At 34.5% G+C, this 24,508-nt stretch overlaps 3 protein-coding genes and 1 long non-coding RNA gene across 6 annotated transcripts; 2 read left to right on the top strand and 2 right to left on the bottom strand.

Annotated features, from left to right (window-relative positions):
• Window positions 1-1,390: 1,390 nt before the first annotated feature.
• Window positions 1,391-4,669, bottom strand: LOC113712107 (uncharacterized). 3 transcript variants are annotated; one of them, XR_011821683.1, is made up of 5 exons: window positions 2,905-3,094; window positions 2,484-2,697; window positions 2,110-2,222; window positions 1,739-2,018; window positions 1,391-1,634 (listed from the first exon to the last, which is right to left on the bottom strand). It is a non-coding gene; the product is annotated as an uncharacterized lncRNA (long non-coding RNA). The 3 variants fall into 3 exon arrangements; XR_003453231.2 differs by lacking the exon at window positions 1,391-1,634 and adding an exon at window positions 4,645-4,669 and having other exon boundaries at window positions 1,694-2,018; window positions 2,905-3,021; XR_011821682.1 differs by lacking the exon at window positions 1,391-1,634 and having other exon boundaries at window positions 1,694-2,018; window positions 2,905-3,086.
• A 1,037-nt stretch (window positions 4,670-5,706) lies between these two features.
• Window positions 5,707-7,961, bottom strand: LOC113711600 (tryptophan aminotransferase-related protein 4-like). Its single transcript, XM_027234760.2, has 5 exons — window positions 7,669-7,961; window positions 7,282-7,576; window positions 6,865-7,151; window positions 6,484-6,764; window positions 5,707-6,291 (listed from the first exon to the last, which is right to left on the bottom strand). Exons 1-5 carry the CDS (start codon window positions 7,959-7,961, stop codon window positions 5,915-5,917), a joined length of 1,533 nt encoding a protein of 510 aa, XP_027090561.2. The 3' UTR covers window positions 5,707-5,914.
• A 4,258-nt stretch (window positions 7,962-12,219) lies between these two features.
• Window positions 12,220-12,630, top strand: LOC140015268 (uncharacterized). The gene has a single exon (XM_072067206.1). The coding sequence runs from the start codon at window positions 12,220-12,222 to the stop codon at window positions 12,628-12,630; it is 411 nt and encodes a 136-aa protein (XP_071923307.1).
• A 5,100-nt stretch (window positions 12,631-17,730) lies between these two features.
• On the top strand, window positions 17,731-20,105 carry LOC140015267 (tryptophan aminotransferase-related protein 4-like). The gene is made up of 2 exons (XM_072067205.1): window positions 17,731-17,964; window positions 19,962-20,105. Exons 1-2 carry the CDS (start codon window positions 17,731-17,733, stop codon window positions 20,103-20,105), a joined length of 378 nt encoding a protein of 125 aa, XP_071923306.1.
• Window positions 20,106-24,508: the final 4,403 nt, after the last annotated feature.

Genomic DNA, 24,508 nt, shown 5'->3' with positions numbered 1-24,508 from the left:
TAAAAATTTTGATATATAAACAAGTAACATTCTATATATAACTAGGAAGATTTGTTGTTATTATTATCCAAACTTTCAAACTTTTCAAAAATTGAAAATAATTAAAAACTTATAATACGACAAAATTTTATTACATATTTTACGAGATTATGTGAAAAGTCAAACTTTTTTCCATAGTATTTTAAAATATGTAAATAAATTTTTTTAAATGTTAACTATAATCTTGTATTATACAGGTATATTATGAGTACTTACTAACTAAGGTACTAAAAATTAATCATTAATAAAACATCTTATCGTTATTTCAAATAAATTCCCTAACACTAGTTTGAAATATGTTTTAAAGTAAAATAGTACATGTGTCTCATAAATCAGTAAATTTTGATTATTAATCAATTTTACCATGTTATCAGTAAGAATTACTATTTATGTATTAAAACTTACTATTACATGAATTAAACTTATACTATAAAAAGTAAGTTTGGGATATAAAGTAGTAATTTATTTATTTAAAAAGTAAGTCTAATATTTATTCCAATTTACATTTTGAAGTATAAAAGTTACTAATTTATTACTGTTAACTTACTATTTTAGATGGAAAACTTACTTTCTTATTTTTAAGTGTTATCCTATTTAGGTGGATAGGCCTATCAAATAATCAAATGGCCGCTAAAAGTAAATAAAAAATAAATCGAAAATGGTCATATAAGTGTTATCCTATTTATGTTTCAAAAAGTAAATCGAAATAAAAATGAAAGTTACTTTTTTTAAAAATTAAATTACTACTCTACATTCGAAACTTAGTTTTGTGGGGAGTAAGTTTAGTTCAAGTAATAGTAAGTTTTTATAGATTAATAGTAAATCTTGTTGAAAGAATAATAATTTGGTTAATCATCAAAACTTACTAGTTTGTGGCATAAATTTACTATATTACTTAAAGAAACTTATATGAAACAAGTATTAAGAAGTTTATTTAAACTAGTGCTAAGATTTTTTTATTAATGGTTGAAACTTAATATTATAGTTAGTAGTTGTTGGTAACATAAATGTATAATAATGATTGTATGTTTCATTCATAAATGTTTTGCGTTTTAAGCATTTTAATAAATGTATGCATCATTTATAAATGTTATGTGTTTTAATAAATTTATTTTCTAGGTCACAAGTATAAAAGGTAAAGTGATCGTATCTAATGTAGCGTAATCTTTTAAAATTATAGTAAATTTACCCATATATTAAGTTTCGTGAGTTTCAAATATATTTCGTATCATTCACAATATGGATTTACATGCACATTTTTTTATGAAACTTGCTTTTAATTGGCAAATAGTATGTAAATTATTATAAAATGTCATTTTATGATAATCATAATTTTTATAGGTGAATGGAATAGGTGCAAGATCTTGATACTGTACTACAACACAAATTTGGGGATAAGTACAAGTTTCAGGCATCGTCATTTGAATTTGACGAATCTCCTAACATTCCTAAACAACCGAATGGGTAACTTTCATTAATGACGTTTTAAAGCCTAAAAAACCGTGTGCTGAGTATTGTATAACATGAGTATTTGAGTTGCTTTTCGAGTTCTGCTCATCAAGTAAGCCAGTCCAATTTGAAGTAAACAGCAAAATCTACATGCACAAGACATTTGATATGAAATTGGTATTTCAAAATAGGAGAAAACGGCTCATTTTGAGCATCAGAATGAATCTAACTTTTAATAATTGATACTTACGCATCAAAATTAAGCTGGCAGGACACTAGATATAGCTATCTAAGCATGACAAGATTACATGGCCAAGAACTGAATTTAGAGCACAAAGACTTTGGCTTCAGAAATCTGAAGCAATCAAAAGGCTAGTAACTTGATTTGAGAATTTGATCACCAGCATCAAGGGCTCTGATATCACTATCAAAAGCTTCAGTTTGGATTGACATTTCTGGTTTACAAACCCAAGAGCACTTGGATGCTAACAATATCTGAAATTTGATCACCAAACTTTTTTCCAAGCAAGCTGAAATTATTCACATTAAAACAAGTAAACACCAGAAATTGCAAACTAAGGAGATTATGTTCAGATTTACAATCAAAACGCATTAAACTACCTTCGAAGAAACTTAAATCATCCTAAAAGCTTTGAGCAAAGACGTGCAAAAACATTTGTACTCTCTCAAGAATAAAATTCCTTAATGGTCTTGGCTGAAATCTGGTTCATTCACTACAAAACCATCACAAGATTTGTATTAAAAAAAGGCCACAACAACACATAATCATAGCAAATAAATAACATAAAACTTAGGCGTGAAGAAGGAAAAATGTACCTGAATACTTTTCATCTCCTAACAAGCTAGTGTTTTGTACATGACTTTGGATTAATGAAGGATTGCATGCCCACATTAATGCCTATACAAATGCAAATAGAGCACCATTATATTTCATGCCTTCACACAAAAATAAATAAAAGCAAGCTATACATTACCTGACCAGGAGGAATGATCTGAAACCAATTACTATCCATTAATTCCTTATTGCATCCATGCTGTGAATCTGATTGCAATAGGCCATCGGATGATCCTATCAGATTCAAATTTACATTCTCAACATTATTGGGTGCCCCAACATGATCATAATTGTGAGTTTCATATGCATCTGTGCACACTTTAGTACATTTTCGTCTATCATGTCCAAATGACCTGCGGGAAAAAAATTGCCTAGCACAATCCATAAACAATAAGATTGAATTTATAAAGGCGTATATGAAGTGTACATATATAACTAACATTTTTGGCCTTCTAACATAAAGCCAATGAGTGGATGAAATTTAGCATTGCTCATTCATATCTGGTTTTGCAAAGCTAGTCTAACCGTAGAATAAGTCAATTTTAAGAGTAGGTGATTACTTGCAATTTTTGCATCGTCTTCGCTTTCGCTTGTGAGTGGACTGTTTTGCCTTTTGTCCCTTTGTAGCAACAACAATTGGACCAAGAGAAAGTATGGACCAAAGTGGAAACCTTTGCCTGGGAATTCAATCGTATCGTTGGAATTGAGAACTAAATAAGAAGAAGACAGATGACTTTAAAGAGATAGGTGAATGTGATACCCGAAAGTGTTTCAGGAACCCAAAACCGTTTTCAGCAACCCAAAATCATTTTTAGAAACCCGGTGATTTTTTCACTTAAATATGTAAATTTTTTACTTTTAGTATTAGTAAGTTTAGTTTAAACATAAGTAAATTTTGTCAAATAATAAGTAAATTAAATTACTCAAAGTGTAAATTTCTATTTCTGACTAAAACTTATCTTTCAGGCATATACTTACTAGTTTGAATTAAAAACTTACTTATCTTCTCGACTTGGCAACCCGTTTCTTTTCTAGGTATTTTATGATTAGAACTCCATTCTCTCTATATTACAAATCATCATCAAACTAATTGAAAACCTCAATTCTCATATAAACCATTCATCTGAATTTTGTTCCAATCAACCCATTCAACAGATTTATGTTCCAGTCTAATCGTTATGATATAGCAATGGCATTAATTAACAAGCTATTTTGACTCTCCCGGTAAGGGTTTACGTATTAGTAATTTTTTAGGAGAAAGATGAGTTATTCACATGTCCAAAATATCGAAACAACCAGCATAATCTAATCCTTAGTTCAATGAAAGTCACAAATTTGCGGGTAGGTAGATTAGATTATGTTGAATGCCTTTGGCTCTTTACAATGAAATTCAAAATTTTTTCTCATGACAGAGCAAAGACGGTGATATAATTGATTGTGTCTATATGTATCAACAACCAGCATTTGACAATCCTTTGCTCAAAGACCACTGGATTCCGCAGGTTTGCCCCATGCAACACCATTCAAAAGAAAAATAAACAAAAAAATGCAAAAATATGAAGTATGTATAACACCATAATTGATTGATGGTCGGAAACTGTTCTATGAATTTTCTCTCCTTTCCTGACTGAAGAAGAGGGAAGATGTGATTCTACAAAATCTACATGTATCATAGGATGGTAATAAGAATTGCTTCTGCAACACAGATTTACAAGAGTAATAATGGCCAAATTTCCGTGGCATTGCAGACGTTACAATGGAGTAAAAAATTCAAGAGGCTGATAATAAATTTCCATAGAAACAACAGATTCGCAACAATGATTCTAGATCAGTTCAGTTCAATAACATATGCTCCATCAAGCGTATCAACTTAGAATTCCAAAACGGGAGAAACCTCTCTTGCCTGAAGAATTCAAGTTATAAAGCTCATGTTGAGTTACTAATATATTAGTAATTCTCACCCGCACAGAGTAGCAATCACAACATACAAATTTCTCTTTGACATTTCACCAAACATCTTATATGCATTCACAAATTAATCACATTTAACTTAAACGCCTGGTCTCAAGTCCTTTCCTAGATGTTTCACATGGCTATTAAACATATTTTACCCGTAGACAATCAAAACTACAACCATTTCCTAGATGTTTCAACGGACATTTTCGGCCCCAAAATTGCAATAAAATCTTCAAATTCTCAGCCTTGATTTCCCAAGAAAATCTTGACAAACAAAACAAATGAAATATAAATAAATTACAGCAATATAATCAAACGATTTCAAGAGAACATGATGATCTAACCTCGTCACTGCTATTTTTCATATGCTCTTTGGCTGGCTACCACCGTTGCTAACCCTTTTGTTGTGTTTGCATATGGCAGCACTCAAACCCAACCGAACGATGAGAAAGGATAGAAGCAAAGTGTGAACTAAAGATGAAAATTTTGAAGTGAGAAGATTTATTCAATTGTAACAAAGAGAAAGTGTGGATCAAAGTGGAAACCTTTGTCTGGGAATTCAATCGTATCATTGGAACTGGGAACTGAATAAGAAGAAGGTAGATAACTTTAAAGAGAAATATGATACCCAAAACCGTTTTCAGGAACCCAAAACCGTTTTTTTACTTAAATATGTACATTTTTTACTTTCAGTATTGGTAAGTTTAATTTAAACATAAGTAAATTTTGTCAAATAATAAGTAAATTAAATTACTCAAAGTGTAAATTTCTATTTCTGACTAAATCTTATCTTTCAGGCATATACTTACTAGTTTTAATTAAAAACTTACTAAAGTTAATATTAATTATTTTAATATAATATTTAAAAAGTCACTAAAAGATTTGATCTGTCACTAAAGGTAATAGAAACTTATAATAGCAGGTTTCCCTAATATCGTTACCATAACTATAGGCACTGTAGCACTGTCCATACACACACACACACTACATACGCACTTGTTGAAACTAGGACCCCCACCCCATGATTTTAGAAGTCCATCTATGAATCGTTCAAAAGGTTTTCACTTTTATCCTTGCAAATACTAGACTTCGTCCCCCAAACTTTTTTAATATTATAAAAGTGCCCTTAAGTATACATCTTCATAAGTCTTGCCCCCCAAAATCTCAAGCTTTGGTTCGCCAATGCAGTTGCTCATTCTTTACAGATTTCTCAAGACTCGGCGATGTGTTCAAGAACTAGATATCAAACTATACAGAAAGCTTCTAGCTAGGATAAAGGCAGTGTTCTAATTCTTCGCAAAAAATGTGTCTATTTTGAGTAAACTGTATACTTTTATTGATCTGCAGCGAAGAGTACACAAAGAAGGGACTCCGCCAATACATTTACATCAGATAACCCTATAAAAGCAGTAAACTGACAATTAAGTAACTATGAAACCTCCCTTATATAATATATATATATATCTATACTAAGGGAAGGCCTAAATTCTTGTGCTAATATTCCTATTCTCTCAATGGATACATGTAATATATATCTACTATCAGTAGTTCTTCGAAAAGAATCATGTAAATGTACAATTTTAAAGTTGTTAGAAGGCCATTTCGCCTATTAATCTAATACAGTGTCTGCAAAGTCTCTTGAACGTGTGAATTTCTGCTATCTTCTGATGCCATTTCTTGATTGGTGTAATAGCCAAAGTTTTCATCCGAGACATATGTAGCATTCAACGCCACGGTGAAGTTGCTCTTCCTTGTCACATGTCCTCCAGGAGTGAATTCAGCCATCAGATTAACTAGTCTTTCCTGGAAAACTAGCATCTCAAGTCTATGCTGCAATAATTCAAAATCATCTTTGCCATTGACGAGGCTCAGACGCACATAAGTGCTGTCAACACCAAATACATGTCCTGCACGGCCTATAATCTTTGCTGCACTTAAAGTAGCATGACAGTCCTTATCTTCTTCCTTCTCGCATTTGATCCATGCAAAAGCTGCATTAGCCAAAAGTAAGCTCATATCAGACCAAAATCCAGAAGACAACTTACTAATGGATTGTTCATTTTTTGCTAACTAGATTGGAATCAGGTTGAATTTGTGAACTTGAATTTTCTCTCATTCTAATATGTTCAGCCACATGATAACTTGGCAATAGTATTGAAAAGTATTCGGAGTTAAATAATTACCAGGAGTAGGAGCCCGAACTTCATTTGAAAATGTACATTGTTGGGGCGTTAGTTGCTGGATGGAGAATCGTTTTGATGCTGACAAAATCTTGCTTAACTTTTCCCATCGGAACCTCATAGCTTCATATCCAAAACTGAACATCTGTTTTCCATTTCCTTCAAGAACAACACTCAAAAGCTTCAAAGTTCTCAATTGAGTTTCTCTTGAGACTCCATAGGTATTCAGATCCATGTAATTCACCATTCGTTCATAGACGGCCTTATTCTTGATTATCGCCCACCTGAATGACAAAAAATGACATCAATAAAACTTTTAGGTCCGAAAGGATGAATTCTTTATTGAGGAACAAAATAGAACACGAAAGGTAAGAAGATATTTACCCAAATCGGCTCCCAGCATGACCAGTAAGTTTAGAAAGTGTGAAAATCATGAGATCTTTATCCATTGGAGATGGAATTGCTGTATAATGTGGCCAGTAATAAGCCAGATCGTAGATTTGCTTGGCATTCAGGCCTTGAAGGAACGCTTTCTTTAGCTGACCATCAGGATTATTAGGCGAAGTGACAAACTCAATGAAATTCATTGATGAACTGTTCATCCAAGAGCTTGTATGTCCTTCGAATTTGAATTTTGCCGATTCAAAAAGATCGGTTTGAGATTTATAAACCTGTCATCATCACAAGAAACTAATGATTAGCTCTCCCATGCATACACTATTAAGAATATGAGTTAGGACTGGCTATATTTAAATTGAATTTTGCTGCCAACTAAATTTAGGTTAAGCCTGTGAGACTAACCGGATAATATGGAGCGGAAGCAACAACCTTGGCAGGCGAAGATGAAGCATCAGCTGCAAGAGCATGCACTGCTGCATTAAGAAGTTGAGTTGAGCCAGCACCAAAAACTATATATCTTCCTTCTGTCACTGCATTTCCAACTGTAGCATGCAACTTTCTAATTTTCTTCTCAAGTTCTTTAGAAATCAGCGAACCATCTTCAAATTCATATCCCATTCGATGCCATCCAGCCATCATAATTGCACTAGTTGCTGCATTTTGCCTCCAAAATGGCTCCAAGAAAATTGGATTTCCACTGTAACACGAAAAAAATATTTTAATAAAGCTGATGAGCTTGTTTTTTGCAATTCAATATGTGAGTTAAACTAGGCCTTAAATTCATGATACCTGTCAGCATCTACAACACAGTCAGGAACAAGTTGTGAACAATCAAGGCCAGTATAACAAGAATTGCACTCGCAAATTGGTTTGCCACCATCGAGAACAAAGCCATCCAAATAGGCTCTTCCATGGCCTGAACACGATAGTGAAGCAACTGCTTCAGCTTCCTCAGAAGCTTTCCTGCTCCAGCCGAGGTCTGAATTATTACTGCGAATTAGGAAAGAAAAGAAAAGGAGATTGAGGATCGCTGAGAAACCTAAGCAAAGTTTGTATGTCAAGCTCATATTGTGCTTTCCCATGTTTCTTGATTGAGTTCGGGTCTGAATCTGATGTTTGTCAAGGATGAGCAAAGTTGAAGTACTGATCTCCTTTTATAGTGGTGGTTATGGTAGCTAAAATACTATTGAAGTACAATGGTCTGACCAATTCACCAAGTAGCTAGCTAGGAAACATCGTTTATTATACTTTAGTACATTAATCGGATTATATTAATATGGGAACATTTTTAAATCAAAACTGAGTCATTTTCTTGATTTAATTAAGCAATAAAGCACGTTTAGCTCCTGTTGTACAAGTAAATTTGTATAGGAGAACGCGGGAGGAGTTTTTGATTAGTACTAGGGAGCTAGAGACTGAGAAATAACGTAGCAAGAATACATGTCCTGATTAAAAATGAAATTCAGATAATGCGTCATATGATTTCCATGCATGGGAACGGTCCATACCCGATTCCTTTTTGTCCTTTTTCTTCATTAATTAGTAATTTAGTATTCAGGCCGATCAGGTGTGTTCTTCAGGGGTGCTCAATTCCATTACAAACTACAAGTCAGCTAATATTTTTAATTTATTCAATGAAATCTTAAACTTTACCTGCTATGGATAATCAGTGCCTTATCCTATAAGTAAAAAATTTAAAGTCATGACAAAATCGAGGTTGTTAAAAACATTTCTGAAACTTAGGGATCATCATTCCACATATGATCTGAGTCATAAATCAATTCATACATTTTCTTGGCGTAAGTTCTTTCAAACTATCTTCTTTATTTATAGTTTAGTTATCCATTTTTCTCATTCAAGTATTAGATCACTCATCCTTTGAAATTATTTTTCCTAACGATTAAAATAAAAATGTACCAATATGTTTGCTGTTGATTAGACACGAATTTCAGTGACTTTGTATGTTAAGGTCAAGGGTAAAATACACTTTACTCCCTGTGGTTTAGCGATTTTTCATATAATCTCCTGTAATTTTAAAACTATACATAACCCTCTCATAGTTTGGACTAAAGTGTCAAAGTTACGAAATTTGCATTTCATAACGAAGTCAACTAAAATATCAAAAGTATCCCTTTATGAAGTTGAAAATTTATTAATTAACCACAGGGAGATTAGGTATATATTTTGGAAATCATAAGGGGATTATGTGATAAAACACTAAACCATAAGAGGGTTATGTAATAAAACATAAAACCATAAGAAGTTAAAGTGTCATGCATATTAACTTCATATATTTTGATTATTTCAACCATTTTAGTTATTAAAGAATGATATTCTCGACATTTCTTTGGATTCCGTTACAAAGGATCATTTCCATCACATTAATACTTTAGTTTAAACTATGAGGGAGTTATATATAACTTTCGAAACTATATGGGATTATATGCAAAATTACTAAAATACAAGGGGATAAAGTGGATTTTACCCTAAGTTCAGCAGAGAGATCAAATACTATTTAAACATGTAGTACTATATAACCCTAGATACTATTTCCTTCTTCATGCATTTAACAATCCTTTCAGACAAAAGAAACTGCTCTGCCAACTGGAATTACTAGATTAAATGGCTAAATAACAAAGAAGTAAGACAAGAAAAATACTTGTACGCGGAACTCAGATGGTTCCACAGTTGACCTCCAATTTTGAAATCAGAAGAAATGAGGCTTCTGATGATGCTTCACTCGCTTCATCACCTGACCATCGCTTCATCACTCGCTTCATCGCTTCAAACCTCAATATATTTTATGCTTAAGGAACCAGAAAGAAAGCATGCCTAATGTTTTTGTTTAATACTAATTCAATGGGAACATACAAAAAATAATCGTTAAAAATAGAAGGGTGTGACTCAAAACCTGATTAAAAGAACCTTTTTATCTCATTAACATATTCCAGATTTAATCTAGTTATGTTTCTTAGCATTAGTTTAATGAGTGAAAGAAAGTTGCAGGAAATCTACTTTCTAAAACATCTTAGCTGCCATAACCACCACTATATGAGGAGATCAGTCTCAACTCTTTACTCATCATTCACAAACATCAGATTCAAAATCACTCAGTTACCAAACATGGAAAAGCAAAATATGAGCTTGAAATACGAATTCTGCTTGGATTGCTCTGCAGTCGTCTGATAGGGCGATAATTGAGTGTTATTACATTGATGTTTAGTCCTAATTTTGGCTAATTATAGTCCAGAGTAATGGGTTTCTGTTCATAATTGGTATTTGCGTCTGTTGCAGGCAATTGGTGTCAAAAGTGGCAAAAAGAAGCAAATTCCAGAAGACTAGGCATTCTCTGGATTGCCCACGCCAGATACTACAAAACTGCGTGAAAAAGACGGACCGCGGGTCCTATCCCGGAGCTACTTCCTTTCTTTGGAGATACATTCTAAACCTACGTGGGATTAGAAAACCTTTGCAGAAAAGACTTTTGGTAACAATTCAATGAGGGAAATAAGGAAGCAATCCTTTTGAGAAACAATCTATAAGTCGGAAAGCAAGTGTGTGGTGGAAACACTTTAAATAGGACAGCAGTAGACTAGGGTCTTGGATCTTTCGTCTTTATCTTTTACTTCTCAACGCAAGTCTTAGACTGGCGGCGATACCCTTTTACTTTTCATCAACAAAAACTCCATGAAAACTTTGAATTTCTTTGTTGTCATGACTATGTGGCAAGGCTAGATCGTTTATCTAGTTGAGGAGTAATCAAGGCCCAGAGCACGAATAATTGTGAGATCGTTTTGTTTATTCTAAATTTTGCGTTTGTGAGTATTTAATTATTCTTTGTTTGAACAGCCTATTATTGTTTGGATTTATTGGATCAATATGGCCAGTTGTTCAATTGTCTAAATAATATATTACTAATTAGGATAGGGGTGCGTATCACTTTTTTTTTTAAGCAACCTTTTATTTATTTAATCCATAACAAGACAAAATGTTACAATGCCATAGAGACGGAGTACTACTCCCTTACCACACGAATAGACGCAACTCCTATCCTATCAAGGTGATATGCTCCTCTCGCTAACTGGGGTAAAGCTGAAGCGGCCAAATAAATCTCCACATGACCCTGTCGACAATCTTCATTGGCCAATATATCTGCAACCTGGTTAGCTTGACGGTAACAGTGACGAATGCGTGGAAAGTGGGATACCAACCCGACCAACTGCTGCACCTCCTTATAGATACTCCATGGGCACTGCGATGTCATATTTAGAATTTGCACTATCACGAAGGAATCCAGTTCAACATCAAAGGCATCAAAACCCCTCTGAAGGCATAAGTTGACCCCAAAAAGTAAAGCGCGGGCCTTAGCCTGCATACTCGAAGCGATTCCAAAATTACATGAAAACGCCATGACCAGCCTACCACTTGCCTCCCGAAGCACCCCTCAACCACCACTCACCCCAGTGCGTATCACTTGAATGTCTTAAATTAGTGGCAAACGGTACCAATTTCATTGCCTCGCAAGCAATCTAATCTGGGTCGTAGGAATAATTATCTAGTTTAAATGAACCCGCATGTGTGTTTGTTAACTAAAATTGGGTCTCTCTAATTCTTAAATCTGTAATTAGATTAAATACTTCTAGCGTTTCTGGGGTTATCTATTTACAAGAGAGTAATTTAAGAGCGTCTCTAGACTACCGTAAAATTAAGGAGAGATTGGGAGTTTGACGGTTGTTAAATTGTTAGAACCAATTTATTTGTGAACGTGTGAATTAATGCAGGTATCTATGATCAATTACGTGAATCGGTGCCGAGATTATCTCCTTGACTAGGTTGTGTCAATTAATTGTTTATTTCATTCTTGAGTTTTTGCATTTATTGTGATTGTTTATTCAGTAATCTTACGTCTTTAATTTATTTTATTTATCTCTCTCTCTTTCAAAAATCTCTCAATTACCTGTGTATGATAAATCTACTGGTTCCTTGAGTAGACGACCCTACTCACCACTATACTCGTTTAGTTTTGATAGTAGGTCTAATATAAATTTTATTTTTTGTAGTTTGACAGCCACCAAATTTTGGCGCCGTTGCCGGAGAACTGGTGCTTGAAGTGATTTATTGCACAGGCTAATTTAGCCTTGTTTTATGCCTCGATCTTCCTGTACAGGAAGACTCGAGTTTGACCTAGAGATTGAGAAAATAGCAAGGAGGCTAACGAAGAAGACTAAATTGCTAAAACAACAAACTTCAACAGCCTTACCCTCAAGAGTTGAGCAAAATTTTCACTTTGGTGATTCATCAGTTGGACTGGACACAAATTTGCCTGGACCCAACGAAACAATGGCAGCCCAAAAGATCTTGAGGGAGCTTGCAACCCCGAATGTTAACCAACAGCCTCTGTGCATCACGTACCATGACACTGAGGAGGCTTTTGAACTAAAATCTGATTTGATTCACTTATTACCTACTTTTCGTGGTGTTGCAGGTGAGAACCCACACAAGCACTTGAAGGAATTCCATGTAGTGTGTTCAACCATGAGACCTCAGGGAGTCACTGAGGAACAAATCAAGTTGCGTGCCTTTCCGTTTTCCTTAGCATATAAGGCTAAGGACTGGTTGTTCTACTTGCTATTGGGGTCCATCACTACGTGGGAAGCATTAAAACGACAATTCTTTGAGAAGTTCTTCCCAGCCTCCAGGGCCGCCAACATCAGGAAGGAGATATGTGGAGTTAGGCAGGCAAATGGATAGACTCTTTACGAATACTGGGAGTGGTTCAAACAACTGTGTGCCAGTTGCCCGCACCGTCAAATTCCTGACCAACTGTTGATCCAATATTTTTATGAGGAACTCCTACCCATGGATAGGAGCATGGTCGATGCAGCTAGTGGCGGTGCTTTAGTAAATAAGACAACAGATGAAGCCAAACGGCTTATCTCGAACATGGCTGAGAATTCTCAACAGTTTATAGTCCGATCTGAGGGTGTGACTAGGAGAATCAATGAGGTAAATCATTCTGACCTTGCGAATAGATTAATTGAACTAACTGCCTTGGTTCGTCAAATGGCTATAGGACAAGTACAGGCAGCTAAAGCATGTGGAATATGTGTTGCTTCTGAACACATGACCGATATGTGTCAGACCCTTCAAGAAGATCCCTACAAGCAGGCAAGGTCCATGGAAAGCTTGCCTGGACCACCCCAAAGAAGAAATGACCCATATGCACCCACATACTATCCAGGGTGGCGGAACCACCCCAACTTCAGCTATGCTCCAAAACCCTCGAGTTTCCAACAACCATTCCAGCAGAGACCACCAGTACAGCAGTCGTCCACATCTGATTCAGGTATGTCCCTGGAAGACATGGTTAAATCACTAGCTGACAGCACTTGTCAAATGCGGCAGGACAAACAAAGATTTCAACAAGAAACTCGTGCCAGCATTAGGAATTTGGAGGCACAAATGTCACAACCGGCGTCTTCAATGAGCAAATTTGAGAATGGTAAGAGGAAACTACCATCTCAGGTAATCCCCAATCCAAAGGAGAATATGAGTGCAATTACTTTGAGAAGTGGCAAAGAATTGCAAAAGTATCAAAAGGCAGTATCTAAGCATGATCTTGAAGAGCAAGTTAAGGAAGAAACAATGCAATATCCAATCCAATCCCTTCCAAGGAAAGAGCCCAGAAATGAACCCCCAGTAGTGGTGACACCTCCTTCTCCATTTTCCAGTCGATATGCAAAATCTAGGAAAGAGGAGCAAGAATAAGAAGTTTTTGACATTTTTGGCAAAGTTGAGTTGAAGAGCTTTGAAAAGATTTATATGGGAGAAAATGTTTCAGCGGTCCTACAACAGAAATTGCTTTCTAAACATAAGGATCCAGGTATGTTTACTGTTCCTTGCAAAATAGGGAATATTAAGGTCGAAAAAGCATTGATAAATTTAGGAGCTGCAATAAATATTATGCCTCGCTCAATTTATAATTCTTTGAATTTGGGACCATTAAAAGAAACGAGTGTCATAATGCAACTTGCTGATATGTCTAATGTATGTTCTGATGGGGTATTGGAGGATATTCCAGTTCAAGTTGATAAATTGGTTTTTCCTGCAAATTTCTATGTGTTAGATATGGATGATGATTTTTCTGTGTCACCTCCAATTTTGTTAGGTAGGCCATTTTTAATGACATCTAAAACAAAAATTGATGTTTATTCAGGAACCTTGACAATGAAATTTGATAGCGAAATAATAAAATTCAATACTTGTGATGCCATTAAATGTTCCATTGTGGCACATTCTGTTTTTGTTATCGATGACTCTTTCATGCAACAAAAGTTTGAATTAAATGGTAGAGATGCGTTGAAGGTTGTAATCAATTGCAATTTTGATTCGCACGAGATGTCAAGAGTGGCAAAGGAATTCGAGTTACATCCAGATTGAGCAAGTGGCATTGTCTAGCCAAAGACGTTAAAGAAAGGCGCTACTTGGAAGGCAATCTAAGAGTTTCAATTTTTAGTCATTTTTTGTGTTTTTATTTCATATTTTTTGTGTTCAAGATCAGGTTGTTTTGGATTTCTATTGATAGAAAATCTTTATTGTAGGTCTTGGGTGTGTTCTGTGACGTTTTACTGGGATTAGACTTTGATGAACAGAAGACTTTGGGTTCCAAGGCGTACCCACGCCTTCCAACCATTGCGAGGAAGAAAAAAGAGAGCCTTGCAAGTCCACTCTTCCATTCAGACGCAAAAAACTAATAGCCTTCTTTGCCCATGTTGGCTTTTAACCGCCTCATCCTCCTCCCCTATAGTGCTTTCGTTGCATTCTTTCGCCCTTCAGGGCAACTCTAATTTCTTTCTTTTTGGTTTCTATTTTTCTTTGCTCCATTGAGGACAATGTAGACTTCAGGTGTGGGGGGGAGTAGTTGAAAATTGCTAGAATTTGATGCTATGATGATTATTGCAATTACTCTGCAAGCATGAGTAGGGATATTATGTGGTTAAATGTCTTGTCTTCTTAATAATGGAATTAAATGATGAAGTTTGCAAGACTTGGCAATTAATATCCTGTTGTGAGCTATTGAGCCAATGAGCATTGCATTAATAACTCCTCTATTTTCTTTCATTGAGTGATATCACACATGATTTGATTGTTCTAGAACTTGGTTTGTTATGCATATCAAGACCACATTCCTGAGTTTAATGCATTAAAATGATAAGGGCATTTAGATTAATCATTTTTTACTTTCTAAATACCAACCCTATTCAGATCTCCCCTAATTGACCATGGTTGAGCCTAGACATTTTCTTTGTTTAATAACTCATTTTGTCACCCCTAAAGCTCTTATGTTCGAATCCTCTTTGTTTCTTTTTAACCCGTGTCAAAGGAATGCCTTGATTTCAGTGTATGATGATCTCGAGTTGGATTGAGAGGGGATGATTGAAGTTAGCGAGTGTGCCTATATCCCCATGAAGTTGGGCGTATTTGAATTGCTTCCAAAAAAAAGAAAAAAAAAGAGATAAGGGGGAGAAAGAAAAGAAAAGGAGCACACCAAGAAAGAAAGAAAGAAAACAAAAGAAAACAAAAAAATAACAAAAAAAAAGAAGAAATAGAAAAGAAAAAAAAAAGAGTTACGAAGTGCTATTATCAATATGTGTGATGTTGAGATAGTGGGGTGAACCCCTTGGTTGTGCTTGCACTTGCTAATTTTTGAAAAATTTATGGATATACTTTGGAAAAATCATTGGAATGAAAAAGAAAATTGGAATTCATGCAGTGGGGTTGACGGTGCTTTCTTTGACATAATAAGTCTAAATTACCTGTTTGATTCTACCCGTGCCTAAACCCCATTACAACCCGCATCAAGACCCTTTGATTTTTGCATTAAATTTGGATTCAGTGGTGGCTATGTGATATATTAGCAAGTATATGGTAACATTATTTTATTGTGTGGCGAGAGTAACCTTTTGTGTTTCATATCGGTATAGTGAGTATCATATTCCATCCTATAAGAGGGGTCGAGTCTTGCAATTCCTGAATTTGATAACATTGTTTGGATGATAGGATATTTGTACTCGCATGATGGATTGCTACATGTGTGTAACTGTGATTGTATCTCTCAGTTATGAAATGCTTGAGGACAAGCATTGTCTTGGTGTGGGGGGATTTGATAGGGCGATAATTGAGTGTTATTACATTGATGTTTAGTCCTAATTTTGGCTAATTATAGTCCAAAGTAATGGGTTTCTACTCATAATTGGTATTTGCGTCTATTGCAGGCAATTGGTGTCAAAAGTGACAAAAAGAAGCAAATTCCAGAAGACTAGGCATTCTCTGGCGTGCCCACGCCAGATAATGCAGAGTTGCATGAAAAAGACGGACCGCAGGTCTTATCCCTGGAGCTACTTCCTTTCTTTGGAGATATATTCTGAACCTACGTGGGATTAGAAAACCTTTGCAGAAAAGATTTTTGGTAACAATTCAATAAGAGAAATAACGAAGAAATCCTTTTGAGAAACAAACTCTAAGTCGGAAAGCAAGTGTACGGCGGAAACACTTTAAATAGGACAGCAGTAGACTAGGGTCTTGGATCTTTCGTCTTTGTTTTGTACTTCTCAACGCAAGTCTTAGACTGGCGGCGATACCCTTTTACTTTTCATCAACAAAAACTCCATGAAAACTTTGAATTGCTTTGTTGTCATGACTATGTGGCAAGGCTAGATCGTTTATTTAGTTGAGGAGTAATCAATGCCCGGAGCACAAATAATTGTGAGATCGTTTTGTTTATTCTAAATTCTGCGTTTGTGAGTATTTAATTATTCTTTGTTTGAACAGCCTATTATTGTTTGGATTTATTGGATCAACATGGTCAGTTGTTCAATTGTCTAAATAATATATTGCCAATTAGGATAAGGGTGCGTATCACTTGAATGTCTTAAATTAGTGGCAAACGGTACCAATTTCATTGCCTCGCAAGCAGTCTAATCTGAGTCGTAGGAATAATTAATCTAGTTTAAATGAACCCGCATGTGTGTTTGTTAACTAGAATTGGGTCTCTCTAATTCTTAAATCTGTAATTAGATTAAATCTTTCGAGCGTCTCTGGGGTTATCTATTTTACAAGAGGGTAATTTAAGAGCATCTCTGGACTACCATAAAATTAAAGAGAAATTGGGAGTTTGGCGGTTGCTAAATTGTTAGAACTAATTTATTTGCGAACGTGTGAATTAATGCAGGTATCTATGATCAATTGCTTGAATCGGTGCCGAGATTATCTCCTTGACTAGGTTGTGTCAATTAATTGTTTATTTCATTCTTGAGTTTTTGCATTTATTGCGATTGTTTATTCAGTAATCTTACGTCTTTAATTTGTTTTATTTATCTCTCTCTCTTTCAAAAATCCCCTAATTACCTGTGTGTGATAAATCTACCGGTTTTCTGAGGAGACGACCCTACTCACCACTATACTCGTTTAGTTTTGGTAGTAGGTCTAATATAAATTTTATTTTTGATAATTTGACAGCCACCATCCTCAATTTTCTTTTCTTTTCTTTTCTAATTCATAGTAATGATTCAGGGTTGAGACGTTGAGTTTGGACTCGAAAAGCTTCTCAGGAAGCTGAAGTTGTCTCTTCACTCAGTTGGATGGCTCGGTTTTAGATGGTGGCAAACCAGTTTGTGAATGCAATGCTTGTCATACTGGCCCTGATTGTTCACAGCTTGTTCCTGATTGTGTGGTTGATGCTGATAGGTATCACTTTCAGGCCTAACTGACAATTGTTTAGTAATTTGAACTGAGCTTGTCTGTTAAGTTTAATATTAACGATTTTTTTTCCCCCGAATATAGTGGAAACCAATGTTCTTGGAGCCTTTCTGGAAGCAAAATGCAGCTAATAGTGCAATTATGGTAGCCGGATGGCACCAAATGGGCTATGAATTTGAGGATGGTTCGCTCACTTCTAACGAACTGGAGAAGGTAATCAGGAAGTTACATGCTACAGTTGGAAATGCAGTCACAGATGGCAGATGTATTGTCTTCGGTGCTGGCTTGACTCAGCTTCTTAATACAGCAGTGCATGACATGCGCGGGGTATACAGATAATAATTTAGCTCATCCACAATCAAGTTTTACACTTATAATTTTTAAAATACTCCACACGCTATTTATCGCAAGTATACGAATCATGAGTGAGTATAGGGTATTAAAGGTCGATCCCACAGGAAAGATTACAATTACCGGTGATTTTCGAATTTCTTTATTATCTAGACTACCATAAATGTAAAAGTAATAAAAATAACACTAGAAAACTCTTAGAGATATGGAATTCCTTACTACTCTTGCAAATGAAGTTACCGGTTAAGTGAATGCTATTATCTTAGTTAGTTATGGCGTAATTTCCTTATGCATGCGAAACCTACTCTCGTAGTGAATCAACTATACTTGTAACTAAATCATACCTACTCTCGTAGTTTATGAATTAATTACAAGTTCATTTCTTCTATGAAATTACATGAAACAAGTCACTAAAGCCACATAGGTGCACATCTACTCTCGTGAGTGTACTCCCTAGATTTATCACTTCTTTGAACTAGTGTTAAATTCCAATTTTCATTGCAAACTTAACACATTTAGATAATCACAACTAATGGTCGGTTAATCATGATTAGAAAAGCAAAAGTAATAAATAACTTGATCAAAATAATATCATCAAATAATTAAGTAAATATCATAAACAAGATATGGAAAGTTCATCTATATCTAGGCATGAACTTTAGAAAAACATGAAGAAAAACAAAGTCAAACTTGTATTATAACTAAATATGAAATCAAATACAAAAGAGAAAGTGATAGGAAAGGAATGTAACCCTTGTCACATGAGCTCTAACTCTCCATCTTTGCTTCTCCAATTTTCATCCAAATCTAGATACAAATACAAGAAGGAAAAACTACTCTACCTATACTATACTAATGAACCAAGAAAAACTAGTGAAGACTACATTTTTTGTGGAGTTCTTTTTAGCCTTCCAAAGTTATCAAAATGGTTTCCAAAGGCTGCCATTTATAGAGAATTCAAGAAGAATTGTTTCCAGTTGGCAAAATTGACTTTTGAAACTCTCTTGAATTGTCTTTCCAACTTGTTTTTGGTCAGATACAATTGAAATTGATGGCTGGAATTGAGTTGGAAAGGTTGTATGTAAGCAAGGCAAGTTGGTCAGCAAATTACAGCTATCATGCACATTTTCAACTGATATTTTCTCAATGTTTGAAGCCGAAATAACTCTTCTGTAAAACACAAAAGTTGTAGATATTTGACTTAGATTTCCAAAATATCAAGAATCATCCAATTTAGAGCTCTGAGGACCAAGATATGATCAGAATACCATTGAATGGTCAGAACTCTATTGTCAGCTTTCGACAGCAGACTTTGACTTCTGTATTTCGACTTTTTGACTAGAAATATGGCTGAACTGGACTTTGATGTCTTCATACCAAATGTAGATCTATCTCTTAGATTCAAAATAATCAAAGAATCATCTCAATCCAATATGTGTAACTCAAGATATAGCTGAAATACCACAGGTTGCCAAAATTGACTTTTATTGCATTCTTTTGTTCTTAATTACATTTTATCTTTTACACTTCATATTTTATTTTTATCACTTTAAACCATCATCAATCATCCAATTATCTTCTCAATGCACTCCATTTGATGATTGAATCATTAAACCTATAAAAATATGAAGTTTTTACTATAAAAATCCATAAAATGCAATTTTTACACTTTAACCATAAAATGTATAGTTTCACTAGAATCCTAGTTTATTAGCTATAAAACTAAATAAAACACACCAAAACTAACCAATAAAACACACTAAAAATACGTAAAATATCTACTTGTCAGTGCACGCTCTTTCCTCAGATGGCTCATCGTCGCCTGCCATGGTTGTTGCATCTTCGCGGTATTACCCGATTAGTTACAATTGGCTGACATCTAATCTATTATTTTCAGCAAAATTTCAATATCAATTCGGTTAAAATTTATATCCTGTTAATTGAAATTTAATGATTGCTTTTAAACATGACAGATATATAAATCTCAAACAGAACCTTTTGAATCCTCAAAGTTCAAGTTCGATGGAGATACAGCAACATGGATGAACATGTCAAGCTCCTCAATTGATAATAATTTCATCGAATTTGTCGCTTCACCAAACAATCCTGTCAGCTAAAGACAGCTATGCTTAGAGGTTCTAACGCCAAGCAAATTCATGATCTTGCATACTACTGGCCGCACTACACTGCAATTCCATCTCCAATGGATGAGGATCTTATGATTTTTACTTTCTCTAAGCTTACTGGTCATGCTGGAAGCCGTTTCTGGTGAGTATTTTGTTATTTCCTTTAATATTTTGTTGCATAGCACCCTCAATTAAGGGTTGAATTTTAGCTCATGTATGATCAATGATAAGATTTAAACTGATCATATATTTTTTGACTCTCCAGGTGGGCGATAGTCAAGGATAGGGTTGTTTATGAAAGAATGGTGAATTACGTGGATCTGAACACCTATGGAGCCCTCGAGAAACTCAACTGAGAAGGCTGAAACTTCTGAATGTTGTTCTTGAAGGAAATGGAAGAAAAATGTTCGATTGGATACAAAGCTATGAGATTCCAATGAGAAAAGATAAGAAAGATTTTGTCAGCATCGAAACGATTCTCCACCCAAGAACTAATGCCAAAACGTTGTAGATTTTCTAAAGAAGTTAGGTCTCCAACTCCAGGTAATTTTTAATCTCCAACTCTAATCTAGAAAGTCCAAATGAAGAATAGTTCATTGTGCTAGATACCATCTAGAAATGAATAGTTCATCGACATGGGTTTTGGTTGATGCAGCTTTTGTTTGGATCGAATGCCAGAATGAAGAAGACAAGGACTGTCATGCTGTTCTAAGAGAATCAAAGATCATAGGTCGTGCAGGGCACGCATTTGGTGCTGAGAGGAGTTATATGCGTCTAAGCCTCGTCAATAGCCAAGATGATTTTGACTTACTACACGGCTGCACCATCGACTTGAGATGTTAGTTTTCGAGGAAAGAAGGATAGATCTAATTGCTAGAACAGCCAATAACAATTTCTTGATCCATTGAATGATACAAATGTCGCGGAGGAAGATACTGAGAATCATTCTAATCAAGAATTTATATCCCAAGGCAGCAGAAGACCATAGTTTCAATAAATTTTGCAGACTCTTCATCTCCAGGACATGTGGCCTTCTAAGTTCTAACAGATTGGCATATGTACATATAATTCTTTTTGTAGAATATTTAGTCATTTCATTTATTCACTAGGAAGTGAGAAGAAAAATGCAATGATCATTTATTGATATATATATTAATGCTACACACTTTCTTAGTCGCTATATTTATTGGTTTTTCAATCTCGAGTAAGTTTTCTGAGGCTAATAACTGTAACTGCATTATTATATTTTCAGTACTTAAAAGTTCATTAATACAACAATAAGTTGTCACGATTACCTTTTGGGGAAGGTACTTGAAGGCGTGGTATTAGTTCCATCTAGCTTCAGTACATTCTTTAGGGAAAGTGCTTGAAGACGTGAAATTAGCTCCATCTAGGTTCAACTTGTTCGTCTAAACATTATGGTGCCCTATAACTAGAAAACATTAAAAATTATTGTTTTGTACGTGTTCAAAGTTCAAGAAGAATTTTTTTTTATAACGTTTCGAACTCAAAGTAAGAATACGTATTATCAATTTTTATTATGGTTGCTCGGTCAAAATAGCTTTTAATTATTGTTCGGGATTTTTTTTAATAAAATATCTTTTTTATTTTTTATAAAAATTTTGGCAGAGTTTTCCCTTATAAATGGACGAAACTCCCTGCCAACAAACCCAAATTCAAGAAAAATATCCACATGGCAGTTATTTAATACAAATTTTGAGCTAAGCTAAAGCATTTTTCTACGAAAATTAGGGAAACATTTCATCCACATCCTGTAGCAGCTGCAGAATGCCTAATTTTCCTAATCGAAGGCATTCCTATCCTATCCAGTCGGATTTCCCCATGAGCCAGCCTAGGAAACATATTAAAGCAATTATAGACCTTGATATGTTGTTCGGGATATTGTTCGGGATTAATTATAAATCAAAACATTACAATATAACAACTCATACTTAAACTATGGATAGGTATATGACTTACTTTTTTTAGTATAAGTGGAAAGTCGAGACGTCTCACTTACACTTCTTCCTCTATACCATTCAATCCATCTCTCTTCATAAGTATATGACGACTTACATCAACCCAAACCAATAATATTATACTAAATTAATCCTCAATGATACATTCATTAGGATTCATATACACTCGAATACGTTTTTAGCGTCTTCCATATTTCTTGCATATTCATGCTGACAGTACTTCTAATTGCATTAAAAGAAAAAAAAAAGTATAAAATATGAACGCTAGTCTATATATACGTGTTAACTTATAATATATAAGGCACAACAAAACTTATTCCTTCGATGAAAATTTTTTTTCATTGATAGAAGAATTAGAACTAATTTTCAGCCAAGACTATCTAACTATGAGTTAATTTGGTCTTAAACAAACCCTAGTGTTTAGTATAAAAGATTTAACCAATTTTTTTTATTGAAAAATTTTTTTCAAAAGGAAAGTTTGATGCTATCTTGTTTATCAAAATAGATAAGAAGGATATTCTAGTCATTCAGATTTATGTTAATGATATTGTCTATGGTTCTATTAACAACACAATATGCCAAAATTTTGAAAGACTTATGCAAGAAAAGCTTGAGATGAGTATGACGGAAAAACTCATATTACTATTAAAGATGGTATTTTTTGTAGAGTACAACTAAGCAATTTGAAGATGGTATTTATATCAATCAAATCAAGTACACAAAGGAGTTGTTCAAAAGATTTGATTACTGTGATATCAAAAGTACAAGTAGTCTGTTGAGTGCTACTATTAAAATTGACAAGAATGAATAGGGCGAAAAGGTTTGTGAGAAACTTTACCGAGGTATGATTGATGATTTATTATATTTAACTACTAGTCGTCTCGATATGTGATATCATATTTGCTGTTTGTCTTTGTGCTTGTTTTCAGATTTGTCCTAATGAGTCTCTTATCTCTACTGTTAAGCATACATTCTATGTGAGTTATTTGCCTAAATAACTCCCTTCGCAAAAAATATTCCTAAAATGATTCAATTTCATACTTTATTTCCATAACAACCTTTTCTGTTATCCATCCGATCAAATTCAATGGAAATGAGAAAAAGGGTAAAACTCTTGTTTAGTCATTAATATAGTTCAAAAATTCCCTACATGACTATAATACTCTACTCTGCTTTTACTTATCACTCTATTGTCCAAAAAAGTCTTGAACACTTAACATAAATCTAACGATATTTCCAAACATGAGAGCAAAAGTCTTGAATACTTAACATAAATCTGACGATATTTCCAAAGATGAGAGCAAAATCTAAAATTTGACTATTCATCCCCATTCCAGTTGCAATAATTTTCTCTTTATGATGCTTTCCTTCTTATTAAGAAAAAGAAAAAATAAAAGAAAAACTCACTACAAATCAAGGGAAACTGGAATTATCTCCAAACATTAAAGCAAAATCTAAAATTTTGATTGTTCATCTCCATTCCAGTTGCGGTAATTTTCTCTTTCTTATGCTCTTTTTCCTATTAAAAATAAAAAAGAAAAACTCACTACAAACCTGGCGAAATTGGAATTATTAGTATGTTTGTACAAAACTCTCCATCACTTGTTCATTAAATTAACTCTTTCCGGAGTTTTAGTTTTGATTTTGTCATATTGCATTGAACAGGAACTCATTGTGCATGTGGCAATATGGGGAATAGCATGTAGGGCTGAGGAAAGGAGTCTTATGTTTTTATTTTGGATGGATGTGAGTTTGGAACCTCCTATGTTAATAATGGTGGTAACGAGAATTTGATTGAGTTTGAAGAATTTGATTTAGAAAGCATGGAGGAGGTTGCTCCTTATTAGGGGATAAGGTCAGAAGATTATATTAGTAATAAAATTTGGAGTTGAATCATTGTAGGAATATTTTTTGGAAAAACAAAGGTTATTTTGGCAAAAAAAACTCCATTCTATGTAACTCAAAAATTCTTAAATTCTTTGAATTTAGGTTTGTGGTACTTTAGAACAAACTGTATTGATTTTATTGATTATTGCGATGCTGATTTTTCTGTGTGTAAAGTTGATATGAAGCGGACTACTAGCGGGACATGTTACATCCTGACATGTTGAGAAGCAAAATGGAGTCCAATGTCATCAACGGTGCGGGTCCGGATAGATATCCAATCTTGGCAGGATAAAAAACTGGTGAAAGGAAAAGTGTCACGATAGATACCCTATCCTGGCAGTTTTAAATGCCCATATCCATTTGGATTTACAACCATGAGCTTTTCATGGGGGCTCTGCAGATATATATGCATTTCCTTTTCCTTTTCCTTTTCCTTTTATTGGGGATATTTTTTCTTTTGTTTTCCGTTTTTTTGGCGGAGGATTAACCAGGATTCCCTAACTTTTATTTAATGTCACTTAGTCCCTT

The sequence above is a fragment of the Coffea arabica genome, chromosome 10e, assembly GCF_036785885.1.
Source record: "Coffea arabica cultivar ET-39 chromosome 10e, Coffea Arabica ET-39 HiFi, whole genome shotgun sequence".
Taxonomy (NCBI): Eukaryota; Viridiplantae; Streptophyta; class Magnoliopsida; order Gentianales; family Rubiaceae; genus Coffea; species Coffea arabica.
This window is presented reverse-complemented; position numbering and strand designations above follow the sequence as displayed.

Excerpts from the sequence above, each read along its gene's own strand:
- LOC140015268 (XM_072067206.1), top strand. The coding sequence starts at position 12,220 with ATGGCAGCCCAAAAGATCTTGAGGGAGCTTGCAACCCCGAATGTTAAC.
- LOC113711600 (XM_027234760.2), bottom strand. The coding sequence starts at position 7,961 with ATGGGAAAGCACAATATGAGCTTGACATACAAACTTTGCTTAGGTTTC. Across the intron at positions 7,152-7,281 it reads CTTCCGCTCCATATTATCCG|GTTTATAAATCTCAAACCGA; the intron begins GTTAGTCTCACA and ends TGATGATGACAG. Across the intron at positions 6,765-6,864 it reads CATGCTGGGAGCCGATTTGG|GTGGGCGATAATCAAGAATA; the intron begins GTAAATATCTTC and ends TTTGTCATTCAG.
- LOC140015267 (XM_072067205.1), top strand. The coding sequence starts at position 17,731 with ATGTTCTTGGAGCCTTTCTGGAAGCAAAATGCAGCTAATAGTGCAATT. Across the intron at positions 17,965-19,961 it reads CAGTGCATGACATGCGCGGG|ATATATAAATCTCAAACAGA; the intron begins GTATACAGATAA and ends TAAACATGACAG.